Source organism: Pocillopora verrucosa, chromosome 6, assembly GCF_036669915.1.
Source record: "Pocillopora verrucosa isolate sample1 chromosome 6, ASM3666991v2, whole genome shotgun sequence".
In the NCBI taxonomy this organism is placed as follows: domain Eukaryota; kingdom Metazoa; phylum Cnidaria; class Anthozoa; order Scleractinia; family Pocilloporidae; genus Pocillopora; species Pocillopora verrucosa.
The window spans coordinates 6,519,784-6,537,865 of NC_089317.1; the positions used below are offsets into that span (position 1 = coordinate 6,519,784).

General features: G+C 37.3%; 1 protein-coding gene across 1 annotated transcript; it reads right to left on the bottom strand.

Moving 5' to 3' along the window:
- Positions 1–286: 286 nt before the first annotated feature.
- Positions 287–17,875, bottom strand: LOC131781618 (uncharacterized). The gene is made up of 11 exons (XM_059098315.2): positions 17,665–17,875; positions 15,713–15,807; positions 13,746–13,838; positions 13,309–13,440; positions 11,713–11,789; positions 10,840–10,982; positions 9,961–10,046; positions 9,254–9,358; positions 8,314–8,393; positions 5,349–5,388; positions 287–4,156 (listed from the first exon to the last, which is right to left on the bottom strand). Exons 1-11 carry the CDS (start codon positions 17,873–17,875, stop codon positions 2,471–2,473), a joined length of 2,748 nt encoding a protein of 915 aa, XP_058954298.2. The 3' UTR covers positions 287–2,470.
- Positions 17,876–18,082: the final 207 nt, after the last annotated feature.

Genomic DNA, 18,082 nt, shown 5'->3' on the forward strand with positions numbered 1-18,082 from the left:
AAGCCTTTGAGAGCATACGAGCCTTCGTGCAAAGAATTAACCATGACTTTTAAAATTACCTGAAAGGATCATTACTAGTACAAGACCGCCTCTCTCTCCCCCTTCCCCCCACCATCATTCGAAAAATAGGATATGAAGTAGTGAAACCTCGCTACGAAACAAATTCCCCCTGTTCCTCACCCCCTCAGATTCTGTCAAGATTGTAACTCTTCTTCCCTCCCCCCCATCCACATCATTAAATGAACAAATACACATCTGAACGCGATTTTCATCGGTGGCATTTTTTTTTATTTATAAAACATTTGGAGGTGACATTTACAGGTTACCAACATGCCATTATTTACATTTATAACGAAGGTATAAATGAAAGAGTAAATTAGTGTTTTCATGAAGTAAATTTTTAAAAAAATTAAGTACGGACTGAAAATATCATCAAAATTTATTTCAATGTATAATGGTAACTGATAAGGAAATATCAAACAATTGGGATGATGTCTTAAAATTCTCTGAATGTCATAAAAAGGACTGGAGTAATGAGAATTGATATATTGACGCGAGAGACAGGGAAACATACAGATTAATCTAGGAAGAGTCACAGATAAAGTTCGTAGAGTACAAAAGTAAGATCGAGTATGGCCGAGGATGAATTGTGAAGAGATTGTAGGAAGATTTGAAGAGGATGTTAAGTAAGGATTATTAGTTTTGCAAAACCATCATCACCTTGAAAAAGAGACCACATAACTGTACAATGAGATAGAAAAACACAAAGTAAGCAATGATGAACGAGGAAGGAGCAAGGATAACCAATGATTAAAAAGATTAAAATGGATTTCAGATGAACTTAAAACGTAAAAGCTAACCTTAAAGTTAGTTTAGTTTTTCGGAGAGAGACAAATCGTGACGTGACAATAAGACCAGCGGATTAATGTCAGTATCTGAACAACTGCATACCTACCCCTCCTAAAAACAACAGTCGACTGATAACAAGTAAGGGTTGATATTAGGTTAAGGGAGGAATAGGTGCGAAGTTGCTTAGACACTGATATCGTTCTAACTCGGCTATAAAATGATACTAATAAATGGGTAAATTATGATATTAATAAGTGATTAATATATAACGAGCGCTTACGATGGCTCTCATTGGCTAACTGAAGATATATTTTAAAACATTTTTATATATTTTGATCATTTTGACTGCATTTATTGATATCATGGTCCTGCATGCTTCGCAACCCATGTTTGGTTTGTCACGCAAAGCGATTTCTCGCTGAGAAGGCATTGCGTGACGTGTTTAAACAATGGCCGCAGAGGCTTTTGATAGAACTACTGTGTTAACGTGGCCTAATGTTCACTGAGCTAATTTCTTTTCCTCAGCTGTTAAGCAAGATGGAATCTTAAGCAAAAATAATATATTTTCAGAAAATTAATCATCGAAGGCGCTTGGTGAAGCCATTTCCAACAAAACCCATGCTTAAGGGAAAGCTGTTTTTAGAATATAATAGTTTTCCGATTGTTTTAAATGGATAAAAATGGGAGATATGATACATATTTTGGCATGTAAAAACACTTTAAAAAGATCACTTTGCCTACACTATGGCCAGCTATATCAGTTTCATTTATCGCTCAGGCTTGCACAGCCCTGCGTGACAAAATTATCTTTGCTAACCATAACTGTCACTTTGTATAACCTTGCGTGAAAAATTCATCAAAATAGCCCAGCCCCCTTAAATAAGAAAAATAACGTTAACTTGTAACGTTTCAACAAATAAACTGAAACTTTTCTGATGCGTATGTATTTTCGTTTCTTATCATTCTGATCAACAACCCCCTGGAATTCCCAAAACTTTCAAATTTCTGCCTTAAAAAAAGACGACCACCGAACCGAAGAAACAAGCAGAGTAAAAAGCTTATCAATAACCCTTTTTTGCGCACAAAAACTCCAACATTCCCCGACATAATTGCACAAAAAAGTGCCTAAGACTTCACACCTAGCATATCGAAGGTTAAATATGGCACGGTCCGAGGGAAAAGTTCGTAACAAAACGGTAGTCTCAATGAGCTAACAGGCAATCTTCAAATGGCCAAAAAATTCCTCGAAGGGCATTGAAGGAAAATTAACGCCGCCATCATTTTACTTTCGGTGAATTGTCCCTCTTCAAACCTGTTTCTAGTTTTCTTAACGTGAACAAAACAATTACATGCTAAGAACTATAGTTATCCATTCACATCGGTAAACCTGCCTATGTGGTTGCTTGAATAGCGACTTTTAAACCGGACCAGTATAAAATGTTTTAATTCAAAGGGGATTGAATGGATAGATTGGTTATTCCTTGGTTTAGACCCTTCGTGCTGCATTATGAATGGATGCTACGATAAAATTTTCGCATTTCTCACAAGGGCATGTTATCAAATTGTGAAACCCCAATTCAATTGCATGCGACCTCTCTAAACAGATGGTGTTGGTATGATCTTAAAAACTCTGTCCCGCTGCATTGCCTTGACCGGGATAATACCCGTAACCCTCGGGATACGTCCACTGGTTTCCCGTAACGTTACCTTCCTGTGTTCTATTCCCGTAGAAGTTTGCATTCAGCGAATTACCCGAGGGATAAGGGGGAGGTGGCTGTTGAGGGGTAGCAGGAAAAAACTTAGAATCCGAGAAATTTCCACTCTGTTGTGGTACAACATAATTGTTCTGCAAGTTAGAATTCCCTTGAAATTGTTGATTATAGTTACCGTACTGACTTGAATTCGTAAACCTGGCCGCAGCGGGGTAGGGTGGCGGTAAAGTCTGGTTACCTGGGGGACTACTGACGGGAGATGGCGTCCCTCCAGGTGTAGAATAGTTGTACATGCTATTAAAGTTGTTCTGGCCTGTCCAAAACGAGCCCGCGATATTCTGCGTTGGACTTTTCAGGGCACCAAAACCTCCTCCGACGCCATTTGCTGTTGTGTTACTTCCACCAAAATTTGGCCCTCCGAAGTTGGCACCTACAGCAGTACCTACGTTGTTGAGTCCACCTGCGTAAGTCTCTCCGAAATTTGTCCCGGACATATTCTGCCCTCTTAAATTTGTTCCAGGGTAGTTCACGTTTGAACTTGAATAACCAGGTGCCGTTGGATTGGGACCCGACATATTAGGTCCACCCAAATTTGTCCTTATATTTGGGGCTCCAACTCCCTGGGCCCCTGGAAAAGAGGGCCCGCCCGGAGACATCCCTGGTACATTACTGGGAGAAATATTTCTAGTTCCCGAGCCGTTTCCTGCAAAGTTATTTCCAGTGAGGGTTGACGTTCCTAAATTGACGTTTCCGAAATTGGGGCCAACATAATTTGGGGCCTGTTTTGTAGGGAACTGTGGCTTAAACATTTCAAAGTTTGGTGGGTTAGGAAATATGCCTTCAGGAGGGTAGCTGGAGGGATTCCTGTGTTTGTTGACGTCGGCCAAAGGCTGGGTACGAGCAACTGGCGCCACAGATGCAATCCTCGAGTGTGGATGGATCTTGTTGCCATGGAGCGCGTGAGCAGGTGGAATATTAACAGCCCCAACTTCTGCTTCGCTCCCTGAGCTCGCAACGTTTGTTTTTACGGCCTCCCCTCCGTTTACACTCGTCTTTAGTCGCTCCTTGTCCGACTTCTTATCGTCCTTTCGATTTCCTTTCGATTCTGAAGTTACAGCTTTCTCCTTTGAACTATCCTCATTGTCACGTTCATTTCCTTTCTTACCTTCGGTTCTCGTTGAATCCTCTCCGTCTTTGCTATCATTATCATCATCGTCTTCATCAATAATCCTTCGAGTCCTTCGAAGCCCAGTAAGCGCCTCGGATTTCCTCCGAACATCCTCATCCGAGTTGCCTTCGTACTCGTATCCGCTCGTCGGAGACTCCGAGCCGCTTTCGTAATCAAGATCCATCAGTCGACGAGATCTTCGGGTGTTCCGCTGATGTAACCGCTCTAGGTTTCCGGACTCGTAAGCCGGTTTGGAGAACAGCAAATGTTTTTCCTCTCCATTAACTTCCTCTCCTTTGAATCTCTTTTTGTCGTTCTCGACGGCCGATGTGATATCGTCCTCGAATTCTTTAAAAGTGTAGTCGACGTTCTTTCTCGAGCGACCAGACCGTCTGATTCCTAGATCTTCTTCGTCGTCTGATGTTCTCTATGATGATGAAAAATAAAACAAAAATGTAAATATACACCTCCTACTAACCCAGTACGAAGTTCGTACCGTGAGAAACGGAGAACAACAGTGACCAACGCAAAAGCAGTTCCAAATAGTAAATTTAAAAAGTGTGTTTGAACACAAATTTAAGGTAAAGGATTTTTCCATTTATTTCCCTTTCAAGGTCTGGTCATTATTTATCCTCCCAGGTGGGGAGAAGAGGGGGCCGGTAGGAGTATTTTGACGATAAAATTTGCCGGACCCTCCAAAAGGTTTTGAAAAGTCCTATAATTCCCCACCCCCTTACTGGCAGCAGACTCTGCGACGACTTAAAGTCATGTCCCCCCCCCCCCCTCCCCACCACCTTAACGAGTAAATAGTGACTGGTACTAAAAACAAGAGAAATTGGCGACAGACACAGTTTTATATTTTAGCAGGCTGTGTAACAGAGTACATCCCACATAGTCGACCATACAACGCACGGAGTAAGCCAATAATACATCGATGATTAGATTTAAAAAAATAAATGATTCATAAGTGTAACAGAATCGTGTGTAGGGGTAATAGAATTGAATAAAAGCACAACTAAGGAGTGTGAAATGTTGCAAAAAAAAATCTAAAATTAAAACACGACACAAAACGGCAGGCGTAAGTAAAAAGCCAACGTAAAATCTTTTAGGACACAAAAAAAGTATCCTAAATGTTTCTTTTTTCTTTGTGGGCTTAATCTTTGAACTTCCGTGAGTGACCAAGACAGAATTTCTCCTTACTATATATATACAATATCATGCAGACAAGTGACGAGAATAAAGAAAAATATCAATTATGGGAATATTAATTGATCAGATACCAGATTCTCCAAACTAACATAATGAGAATTGTTTGGCAGACAGTAAGGAGAATTACTAATGAGATCTTGGGAGTTAAAGGATTAAATAATACGGTAAAGGCGAAAGATGAAGCCGTTTTAGGCAACACATCACAGAATAATTGACTGTACCCACATCATAAATTGTATTAAAATGACAATAAAACCACTCAGAATTCTCTTGGACTAACTTTCAACAAATCTCTTAAAAAAAAAAGCAACAACAACAACAAAATATAAACAAACAAAATTAACAAGAAGATAAATAAACATGTAAACAAAAAGATAATTTAGAAAGAGAAGGAAAAATCTATCAAATACCTGTAAGATGTTGTTCAGATCAATACCAGCAAAACCCAACCTAAAAAACACATAAAAATAACTGTTTACCATGTGCAAAACTGCGCATGCGTACTAGATAAAACCAAATGCGCTCCTATCGCTCTTGTTTATAACGAAACTTGATAATGAAACGAGATGTGGCACATTTGTTAATTAAAAATCATTACTTTCCAACAGTAAAGGGACAAAATTTTTAATTTTTCCTCGACAACAACCACCACAATGATGGCAGACAACTACGTATTAAGAATGTGCAGCACGCCTTTAAATTCTTGATCATAAGCACGCAGCCTTTGACCTGCCACGCATGACCACTGAATCAATAGTGGAACATGTGCCACTCAAACGGCTCAGAGCAACTCCAGTTTAATGAAACAGTTGTTCTCCTTCGTGGACATCTGTGCCGACGACTGGAGACACGAGTTAAATAGAACACTTAAACCGAAATCAATAATTTGGAAAGTGTAAACATCGTACTACATGTCGTTATCTAATTAGTAATGTCACTCGCAGCCTAATCCGTGATGGATAGCGTGCGAATGGTAACAAAATTAATAAAATCTTGGGCTTGTCTGGTTGTTAAGTTTTGAACCACAACTAGATTGATACGAAAATAGGTAGATTATTCGCCATCGATCTCTGGGCGCTATCGGCTGAGTTCAGCCTCAAATTAAACAATTATCGGAAAAGGTTTCTTTGATATCCGGAAAAATAAAGGTGGAGGTACCCTTACTGAGACCTTGATTATCACAAAAACCGAATCAAATAATTATTTTATTATATACTAAAGGAAAAAAATTGGCCGCGATAGTAGGTGGAACTGATAATTTATTCTGGAAACTGGATTTTGTAGCTAGGCAGAAAATCGCACAGGGATAATAGAAACAAAACGAAATAACGACGACTGATTCAAAGTTAATATCTCTAAATTTATTCATTTCAAAATAATTTAATTACGCTTCATAAAAATCTCCCAAAAGGAAACATACAAAATAGTACAATTCTTAGACAATTACAATTCCCTTTTTAAATTCATCTTTCATATATATGTCTACAGTATTAAACATACTTTTAACCACTCCTTAAAGAAGTGCCAATTATTTTTGGCCGATTTTATTTTCTGAATTCAGATATCAAATTTTTCTTCTTTGAAGAAAAAAAAAAATTGAAGATTTTTTTAAGATTAATAATCTAATCAACTGCTCCTCCTCTTTGAATCGATGTTGTGCAGGTTTAAGTTTCTACATACTTTAGGGATTCTACTCACATTTATGCTACAAAGAATTGATTTCAATTCAGAATTAATCCAATTTTATATCTTCTTTTGTAACCGAAATTATATTAACCCTTAGACTTCTAATAGAATGGTTCCTAATTTCTTATTACAATATCACCCCTGAATCAAACATTAACGTTAGGAGAATAAACGAAATGATCACCAAATAAAAAAGCTCTTGATTGCTTTCCTCCTTAAACGTTTGTAATTTAGGAAAGCTTGTGATCCGTTATGCAAAGATAGCTGGTGGAGTGGAGACCACGAGAAATTTTGACAAACAAGCAAAACACTTAAAAAGGCAATTGTTTTTTTTGTCTTATCCACATTACGAAGTTTGGTGTAGGCATGGCGATGCGTATGATTCAAACAAAATGGTTTTTAACCCTTTAACTCCTGGGAGTGACTGGTATATGATTTCTCCTTACAGTGTCAGTACTGAATCAAAGCCAAAAGTCATGAGAATTGAGGAAGTGATCCTCAACTAAAGAAGCTCTTGATCGTTAAACAAATTCTCCTTGTCAGAACCTTAGGAAATGATTAGAGCACAGTATGGAGAAAGTACATATTGATGTTGGGGTGTAAAGGGGTAACTCTCAAAATGACGTAGTATTCACACCTTCATCAACAATAAACGGACAATAGACTTTACTCTTCAGGTGACGTTGGAAGGAAAACTGCAGGTTTGGATTACGATTATGAAATCCTGAGCGTTAGAAGAAATTTGGCCTGCAGAACAAAAACGAATTCTCGTCTTAATACCAAACTGAAAGAGACCCTCGCTAGCTGCAGACAACAAGGCACAAATCAACGGTAAAATCCAGAGTCAATGCCTCTATTGAACTAATTCTTTTACGGTGTTCTTAAGATATAGCTTTCCTAATGTAAAGCATACCATATCAAGGCAAAAATTGTCAAATTTTCATCGCACTTTTGCACACGATTCCAATCATTTAGATGATGAACGAAACTCGACTGTTACTCCTCCAAGAAGGTCTGTCTCATGTTACACCAGATGGCAATGCAACTACGATGCAAAAATCTCCTTTTTCCTAATAAACTATCGAAGCGAGAATCATTTTTTGTGATTGTGACCAGCAATTGACGAGCAGACGAACACGGATGACGCAACGGGAATAGCGGTCGTCATCCACCGATGTGGCTCTTGTGAAGCTCTTGTTCAGAGTTAGGAGAAGTTAATGACACTTTGCTCCCTTGATACATTCATTCCGTTCGCTCATTAATCGTTCCCTTGTTCGGTCGCTTCATCATTCGTACGAATGTTCGTTAGTTCATTCGTACGTTCGTCGGGTCGTTCGTTCGGTCTTCGTACGCCCGCTCGATTGTTCGTTCGCAGCTTCGTTGTTTCATATGTTCTTTCAATCTTCGTTCGCTCGATCGTTCGTTCGATGATTCGTTAATTCATTTTGCTCGTTCCTCGGCTCGTTCGTGCGGTCTTCGTTCGCTGAACCCTTCATTCTATGGGTTCGTAGGTTAATTTACTCGTTCGTTCTTCGTTAGCTCGCTAGATCATTCAAGGTAGGTTCGTCCCTTCGTTTTTTCTTACATTCGCTATTCCATTTGTTCGTTTTACACGTTCATTCGTTAAAAGTCACGCACACTATAAGGTAGAAGCATATGTAAAAAGTGAAAGAAACGCAAGAAAGTCACCTTTTTGCTTGTCTCTGTCTCAACTTTAGCCTGGCAGCTAACCTTGTCTTCTTCTCCTTTAGAATATCCAACAATGCTAACTGAAAAAAGCAAAGTTACACTAATTAAAATCTTCTCATAAACCTTCGAAGGACATCCCAAGGACATCCCAAGTTTATGACAGCGATTGATATTCAAGTCGCTTTTATTACATGGATTTCCAAAAAAATTTAGAATGATTTCCTTTTGGATCTAAAAATTTCTTGTTCTTCTTCTGGAGCAGTAATTTTATAACTACGCTTAATGGCGCGCGCACATATTTGCGTTTGGTATGACGCGACTAAAGGAGTAAATTCTCTACCTAGAGGGAAGCCCCCCTCCCCCTCCCCGAAAAAAACAAGGAGGCGATCCTTGCAGAAGCAGACTGTTGGCATCCTCTACCTTGAAAAAGGTTCTGCTAAGGTAGCGATTGGTAACGTGTGTGGGCCTGAGACTATCAAAATAGAACTTGGACGAAGAAAGGAAGGTAGATACTACCAGATTGAGTGAAAAAGAAAACGTTCCCCTCTGTATAAGGATAAGATGAAATTAAAAAATTAAGCGCTCGCATTTAATTTTAGAGCGACAAACCAAGCGTAACCATATCGGCCAATGAGAGCTAAGAAAATAACACCACAAGCCAATGAAAATTTGAAGTAAACACGAGTCACTTCGAGCGCGGGAAAACACGAGTCACCAAATCGTGATTAGCTCGCTCTTTACATTCTTATTGGTTGCAAAAACTGGCGCAAAATTGCCGGAGCTATTGTAAAGTATTGCAAAGCAAGACCAATGCATTTGATTACTTTGGACTCTGCACTGAAAATTGCTTTCACATGGGCGTTTCCCCAGATAAAATTTAACACTCTAAAGAGAATCTATAATGGTGTAAGGGAAAACGGACTCTTCAAATTTACTCTACCTGTTGACAGAAAGGGCAGAACCAGTCTCCCTGGGGCACGGTCAGCAGAGGAGGACGAAGGCAAGCGGTGTGGTACGCAGCATCGCACTTATCGCAAAGTAAAATCTGTGACAAAATAAAACAAAAATTAGTAACAAGCCTCTGGTCGAGGTAACGACAATATAGTCATGGTTTTCAAGCTGTATATCCTGGACGAGGTAAAATGTATCTTTCCTTCTGATCTTTATCATATCTATAAGTTACCACGAGCGCTGTGCAGCAGAGGGCAACCCGCCATAACTTAAAGCGGTTTTCGGTTGCCAAACTCTGCTCCTCAGGTGGGCGATGAAAGTTAAAATGTTTACTTTTTATGAGCTGTGCTCAAACGTGTTGAAAGTTTAGCAACGATTTAGAACCAACTACCGTCCCTTTAAATTTCTTTTTACTTAACTCTTTATACCCGAATATCAGTATTTATATCCTCCATACTGTTCTCTATACATTTATTAAGGAGCTGACAAGGAGAATTTGTCTAACAATCAAGATTTTCTTGAGTTGGTGATCACTTCCTTTACTCTCATGACATTAATGTGTAATTCAGTGGTGATATTGTGAGGAGAAATTAGATATTAGTCACTCTCAGGGCATTGAAGGGTTAAGGGTTTAGCCTCAGTGGTTAGCTTTCCCAACTCAATTTTTACAGCACAGTAAAATTTCAATGAACTCACCGAATCTGGTCTGACATTTGAAAAACATCTTGCACATGGATTGTCATCGTCATAGTCCTCCTCTTGTATTGATTCTTTCTTTTTACCTACAGATGACAGCAAAAAGAGAGGGAATCGTGTTGTAGAGAAGTAACTTATAAAACATTTTTGCGAGGTTAGCTACATGTGTTTTTATTTTCAATTTCTTTTCAAACATTTCTATGGAACTCTACCCGTAATGTATATTTTTAGTGGAACATACAAAGATCTTGGAATGGAATATGCTTTTTGAGGGGAAAATGTTTATGTTAAAATGCTCCTATGGTGAACTGTAATGAATATCATACACGTCCTGTTAACCCTTAAACTCCTAGAAGTGATAAATATGAAACTTCTCCCTATAATATTCATAAATCATCCAGCAGAGGGCAAATGAGAATACCTAAACTTATCAGGTAGAAGTTGTTATCTAGATCTAATACCAAACTCCCCTTAATTATATGCCAGGAATTGTGTAAAAGCTGGAGGGGAGAATTAACAGTCAGATATTGGGAGTGAATGGGTTAAAATACTGCTTGAACCTTGGAAAAAGTGTATCTCGTGAGGGATAAAAAAAAAATCTGGCAAAGAAGGTAGAAAATTATTGTCAATATTTCCCTGTCTATTTTTTGTCATTAAATTATGCAGCTCAGACAGGGGGTTACAAGAGGGCTTATCATTTCCGAACTGGAACTGAAACACTTAAAATCTTTCTTAGAGTCCAATTTGCAGAACCAACATTCCAAAACAAGTTAAGCAGCAGTAAGAAGGCCTTTCTCAAAAGCACAGATCTCCATGAATCATTCATAATTTTATCAAAGATTTTCTATGGCAATGAAAAAAAATTCCAACAGAACTTACTTTTTCTTCCTCTCTTTTTCCCAGGACTCTTTATTTCTCCTTTCTTTTTCATCTCTTCCCTTTTTGCAAGGGCTATTTCTTTGGGATTCACAACAGACTTGGTTTCCAAATATTCAACAACAGAAGCTAGTTCATCTGTCTCTCTGCAAAACAATTGAATACTTGTCATAATCAACAAAGCACATTTCAAGTTTGTCACAATGTTCCAGTTGGATACTCAACAGTGGTAGACCCAGAGGGAGGTTCCAGGAAGTGCACACCTTTTGTTTCAAACCTGTGGCTTAATTTATCACTCACCTCACATCAAAATTCTTGCAAAAACATGAGTGCCTGTTACTTGTCATGTAAAAATTGTAAAAAAAATTTCTTTGCTCTTTCCATCAAAGTCTGGACCCCCCTCCCCTGAAAGATTCTTGGATACACCCTTGCTCAACCAATAGATGGTTTCACAAGTGAGAAGCATCTTGTGCACTGCAGGAGAAAGCAAGGTGCCCTTGGTTGAGCAATTCAAACACTTCAACTCTAGCATCCTTCAAAAATAAACTAGAAAAATTCCTAATCAACAATGTTCACACCTATGTGCCTTGTTCATTGTTGCAAATTTGTACAAACTTTTGCTCGACTTATATCATGGTCCCATTTAATTTTTCTTGCCATACAAATTGGTGTATTTAACTCAGCTAATCATGCTTCCACGTAAAATTTTTTGTTGTAGTGTGGCAAAAAAATTGAAAAACAAAGTAGGGCAAAATGTGGTCAGCTCCATATTTTTAAAGAGATGAAGAAGGAAGGTAATTTTTCGAGCTGGGACACAATAAAAAGGGATTTTTGTTATAAGCATCAGATGAAGAAAAATCGGATTCAGTTGTCTACCTGGCTAACAATCTCCATGATTCACAGCTCACTTCATCTTCTTCTGTAGTGTACAGCCTCACACCATTGGCGCCATCCTATAATTTGAAAAATGCATTTCTAAAATAGCAAATTAAGTTATGGTCACCATTCAGGACAGTTAACCAGTTCCAAACTAAACTAGCCAATACTTTATATAATATTGCATTAACATCAATCATCATTTCTACAAAATGGATTACAATGCTTTACTAGCATCAATGTCTATGACCTTTTAAATCCACTTTAAACTTGTTTTTTAAAGGACAACACAAAACAAAGTTTACATCATGCATCATAACACTTTTATAGCCAGGATTTGACCTGTAAGTACTTTTCTTTTTTAGTGATATCAACATGTCATCCAGCAGAATGGTAAAAAGATGACGGAAGATATTGAGTTCAGGATGGAAACAGAAATTCTCAGAACCAAACTTATGAGAAATGAATAGCAGATAATATGAAGAACTGATATTGTGATTATTAAAAATCTAAATGGTGCAGTTAGGTAAGGTTTGTCACATGTATGCTCAGAGAGAAGATTATGATTCATTCTTGATCATCAACATTGTGATATCAAGTCTGTGAAGTTAAAATACATTTTTCATCACTGCATACATGTTTGCGTATCTGCCAAAATGTCAATGTTATTCCACAATTCATAAAAAATAACACCAAAAGCCACAGAAGAGCAGGATTTGTTTTCTAACATGGTTCCAGAAATATGCTCAAATTGTAAAATACTCAAAAGTGAAAGGTCAGTTTTCCACAGACCACATGTAAATGAAAAGATTCCTTGTACAAGTAGGTCAAGTTGAATTTGGCCTTGCCTTCACAGAATTATGAAGAAAATACTAGTGCTTATTATGCAATCACTGTTTTATGCTATTCATTTTTCCATTTTTTTCTAATTACCGGTAAGAATCATTTTAAAGTGAAACTTGCATCTCAAGTTAGTGCATCAAAGAGGGACCGACCAAAAAGCATGTGTATGTAGTTCTATCTAGCCCTTTAAACCCTAACATCAGGATGCATATTCTCAATACTTTCACCATACATTTCCCAAGGTGCTTACAAGGAGAATTTATGTAATAATCAAAAGTTTCTTTATTGTGATCATTTCCGTTATTCTTGTGACCTTAATATGTCATTCGGGGGTGATATAGTAAGGAGAAATCAGATGCTGGTCACTCCTGAGGCCAAAAGATTTAGATCAGGCTGAAACAATTTCAAACTGGGTTGATTCATTCACTTTTTTCCATCTGGGAATTATAATAATTCCCCAGATGGAAAAGAAAAGTGCAGAAAACCAGGTACAAATCACTTTCACCTTTACCCTTTAAATCCCAAGATCTGATTGTTAATTCTCCCCTCTGGCTGCTACACATTTCCTTGTACATAAGTTATGAGAACTTGGTGCTAGATTTTGATAGCAGCTTCTACCTGATAAGTTTTAACATTCTCAAAACCTGTTTGCTGAATTATGTATGGATAGTAGGGGAGAAGTTTCATGTTAATTACTTCTAGAAGTTAAAGGGTTAATAAAATTTCCCAAGTAAAAACAAATTTACTTATTACCTCATGATACCAATATATAAACCCATCTAGATCCCGTCCAATTGGCTGCATTCGCAATTCATCGGCTTCAAATGTTTTGTTTACAGAGCTCTTAAGCTTTTCATTCTGATCAAACTGACTCTCCAGAAGTAACTAGAAGATAACAGATTAAAGATATATTAAGTTAAATCTTCAAGACAAGCTAAACAAACCAAATTGAGAAGAAAGCATTAAAATTTAACCCTTTCAATCCAGGATCTTCTTAGTAATTCTCTTCACTGTCTACCATACAATTTTTATGATGTTAGTTCAGAGAATTTGGTGTTTGATCAACTGATACTTTCCTAATTGATCTTTCTCTTTTATTCTCATCACTTGTCTGCTTGATATTGGATTCTATCTTGGTCACTCAAGAGAGTTAGAAAGTTAAAGAAATTGATTCTTATAAGGACACAAACCTTGAAAAGTTCCAGTTTGGATGAAACTTTAAGTTCTTCATAACCAAATTGTTCCAAATCCCATGCACAGTCCATGCTGTGTTCTTTAGCAACCTGAAACAGAGATGCCAATGAGAGGCTACACGTAATTCATTGGAGGTTATTCCACTCCACCTACTCCTCTCCCCCAACATTCATCAGGTTTCCCCCTGACAGTATCCATGCACGTGCGCATTTATACTCCTTGGTAAATGCCACAGGCACTGTGAGAGTAAAGTATATAACCCAAAACAACATAATGACCCCACAAGGTCTTAATTAACCCTTTAACTCCTAAGAGTGACTAACATCAAACCTCTCCTCACAACATCACTCCTGAATCTAACATGGAGGTCATGAGAATAAAGGAGATGATCACCAACTTAAGCAGTTCTTGATTTTTAAACAAATTCTCCTTGTCAGCCTCTTTGGAAGTGTCTTGAGAACAGTATGGAGAATATGCATACTGATGTTAGGGTGTGTAGGGTTAAAACCAGACCCCTTAACCCACAGTTCATTGCGCTAATCATTAGGCCATCGTGTTTTGAGGTAGAGGCTAACCTTATTTAACTCTTTAACTCCCAAGATCTCATTAGTAATTCTCCTTACTGTCTGCTATACAGCTGTTGTGATGTTGGTTTGGAGAATTTGGTATTGGATCAACTTATAATCCCTTGACTGATATTTTTCTTTATTCTCATCACTTGTCTGCTTGATATTGTATTGAAATTGTAAGGAGAAGTTCTGTCTTGGTCACTCATGGGAGTTAAAGGGTTAAATGCATCAGTAGAGTTCATAATCACTGATAATTACCAGTAAGGTTTTATGGCTAATATTGAAAAAGCATGGAGAATGCCATGGCCCAATATTAATACCAATTTCTTTGGGAGGCGGAACAAAGGGGGTCCTTGTTTCAAATAAGGAGAGAATGGTTGGGGCTGAGGGTTGGGTGCATGTTCAAGAGAGTAAAAGCTGCTCAATAAATAGCATAAAAATTTTTAAAAAGTTTCAAATATTCTCTTAAGCCCCAAAAGTGGTCACCATCAAATTTCACCTCACAGTAAATTATCAGAACATCATCAGAATTACCAGTAAAATATGAAGAGAATCAAGGAATTACCAGTAACCAACAAAATGACTTCCCCTGATCTTTATCAAATTCTCATATTAATTTATTGAAGACAATAATTCAAGGTAAGTCAAGAGAATTTTCACAACAAATTCACACGTAGGGCTTGTAGGGTTATCAAAGCAGTATTTAGCGACAACAAAGTGATTCCTAAGTAACCCTTTAACTCCCAAGATCTGATTGTTAATTCTCCCCTCTAGCTGCTACACATTTCCTTGTAAATTAATGACAAGAAGTTGGTGTTAGATGAAGATAACAACTTCTACTTGATAACTTTGGGTATTCTTATTACCTGTTTGCTGGATAATGTATGGATATTATAGGGAGAAATTACATGTTAATCACTTCTGAGAGTTAAAGGCATTTTCTAGAGCATGTCCTCAAAATATTTTTACCAGAGCACAAATCATTAAAGGATTATGATTTAGCAAAATCTAAAATAATTAAGTCTGGTTTGCAAAAAATGCTTTAAAAACATTAGACCATGACTTGACAAATGTGCTCACAGTGATGGGATCACATCAAAACAGTTTAAGAGTAGATCAAGGGCCTGTTTTTAACACTTAAACTCCCAGATTAAATTTGTAATTCTCCTAACTGTCAACCATACAATTCTTGTAATATTAGTTCAGAGAATTTAGTATTGGATCACCTCATTATCCCCAAATTTAGATTTTTCTTTATTCTCATTACTTATCTGGTTGATATTTTATTGATACTGTGAGGAGAAATTCTATCTTGGACACTCATGAGAGTTAAAGGGTTAACTTGTTCAAGGCATTAATTACTACTCTCTTGAATTAATGCTCTTAACACAAACCTTCAGTAAAGATTTCTCCCATTTTTCCACATTAACAGAGATCCCCAATCGTCTCAAAAGCTTCACATATAATTCCACTAGCATCTCAACATTACCTGCAAAAACATAAAATTATATGTGTGTGATCAAAATAACGTGAAAGACATAGCTTTTCTAGTTTAAAATTAGTTCAAGTTAAAATGAATTCAAACCAGTTTGGTTCCTGTTTTTCTATTTTTAACCTTTTTAATCCAAAGATCTAATGAGTAACTCTCCTTACTGAATGCCATACATTTCTTATGATGTTAGTTCAGAGAATTTGGAGAATCTGGATTTACTAATAATCTCCTTATTGATATTTTTCTTTGTTCTCATCACTTGTCTGATATTGTAAGGAGAAACTCTGTCTTTGTCACTTACCTAGAATAAAGTGAAAGACATATCCAACTAGTTGTGGCAATTTTGAGCAGAAATTCATTTCAAATTGCATTAAAGCTTTCTACATAATAACAATTTCAAAGATGTCCAACTGTTGACCAAAAACAGTAACATTATAAAACAGTCCATTTTACAAAGCAAGGAAAAACATCATTTGGTAGATTGTTTGATGACGTGGGCGACATCTTCACTTGTATTAAAATTTACAACTGCTGTACAATCTTACCAAAGGTTAATACTGGTTAAATCAAAAGAACTTCTGAAAGATTGTTTAGTAATCAAAGATCTAAAAGTTCACCTTAAAACCCTTAATGCTAAATAAAGCAAAAATAAAGAAAGTTGAGAGAGATTTATATAATTTTTGCTTTTACAGTTTCCTTTTAGATAATATTGTCCACAATCTTCTGCTAGTCAACAATCAATTCATGAAAATAGAAAGAAATTACAGGCACAACTTTACTACATATTTTGATAAACTTCACTTAGTAACAGTTGTGTGAATAAAAAAAATTTACCCGCAAAAAAGCCTTTAAACCTCTGGCCTCTTCTCCAGCTGTTTGGAGCAAGTTTCTGCCTCTCCCCTCCCCCCTAACTCACTAAGAAAAGAGGGGAGAGGTATGAGGCACTTATTTCTTTCAGTCAGGAGTTCATTGAAAGACAATTGTTTGGACTTCTCCCAAAAGGAGGTCACCAAAGTCTTTTAATTTTTCGAGTGAAAATAAAGTTTAAGTTACAAAATGTGAGATCCAACTAAACCATATTCATTTTTTAACTGAAGATTTAACTATAATTGTGAACTGGAGTAGATAAATCACAAAAAAAATTCCCACAAACACCAACTCCTTCTTATATACATTGCAAAGGAGATCAAAGACAACTGAAAGATTAGTTTATGAGTCGAAAACAAGAACTGGATTTTTCTTACAAGGACTTATCGAATTACAACATAGACTAAAAAGATAATCGTTTAAGATAACATTAAGACGAAATTTCCACAAGATCGTTATAACAGCATCGAACCCAAACAATCCAAGCACAAAATTAAAAATTCAAACTCGCCCAAAATGCATAAAAACATGGACTCTTATGTAGTCATAGTATTTATAAATATAACGCTTGACACCGAATTGCTTTCACCGCATAACGATGATCGAGAAATCCACAACGTTGCACGCAAAAGTAATTTCTTAGGTAAAGACAAAACGATAACCATAGTATTTACACGTTAATCTGGAAACTACAAAGTCATCCGAGCTAAAATCGTCAAAAAAGTCACAATTGACACTCCAGTGAAATTCTGCAGCTGTTTGAAATAAAAGCGCTTTGTTCGCGCGTCTAACAAAAGCTTCGCCGTATCACACGAATATAAGCGATCTTGCATAAGGCGTTGTCATTTGCAGCCTAAAAACAAAACCGCAAGGCTATGAAAGCCTTCAAAAGTGTCATCATGTGTCATTGAAGTAAAAGAACTCGTCCGTTTTTGCAGAAACAAGTCCTGAAATTTACAACTAAATGAAGAAATTGACATCAATTACCATTTTCCGGCGAATGGTTGTTAAACCCATCCTCCAAATTGTCCAAAGTTAGGTCAGGAAAGTGTAAAAGGTGTTTAAAATTCACCAGAAACGACCAGATTATTGCAAAGTCGGGATATTCGGCAGCTTGTCCGGTGTTGTGCACGTCCAATCTTATTTCCCCGGCATCTTCTTCGGGATCTACTTCGCTGCTTGCTGGAGTGGACGCCATTTTGATTGACAATAATATACGTTTGTACCCAGATCATCTCTTATTTGCATTTTGCTATCTCCAGGCCACCCGAGGGAAAAACATAATTATGGCGCGCTTTCAAAAGCGAACAACGCGATACTCTGAAAGCGGATCATATTTCGTTTAGGGTTTCTGGCAGGATTTTTTTCGTCGTTGATGTTGAAACTGTGACGCCCATTCTCAGTT

What these genes read in the sequence shown, in the direction of transcription:
- LOC131781618 (XM_059098315.2), bottom strand. Translation starts at nt 17,875, where the DNA reads ATGGCGTCCACTCCAGCAAGCAGCGAAGTAGATCCCGAAGAAGATGCC. An exon ending in CAACCATTCGCCGGAAAATG is followed by an intron (nt 15,808 to 17,664) that starts GTAATTGATGTC and finishes ATGTTTTTGCAG; the next exon opens with GTAATGTTGAGATGCTAGTG. An exon ending in ATCTGAACAACATCTTACAG is followed by an intron (nt 4,157 to 5,348) that starts GTATTTGATAGA and finishes TCATCATCATAG; the next exon opens with AGAACATCAGACGACGAAGA.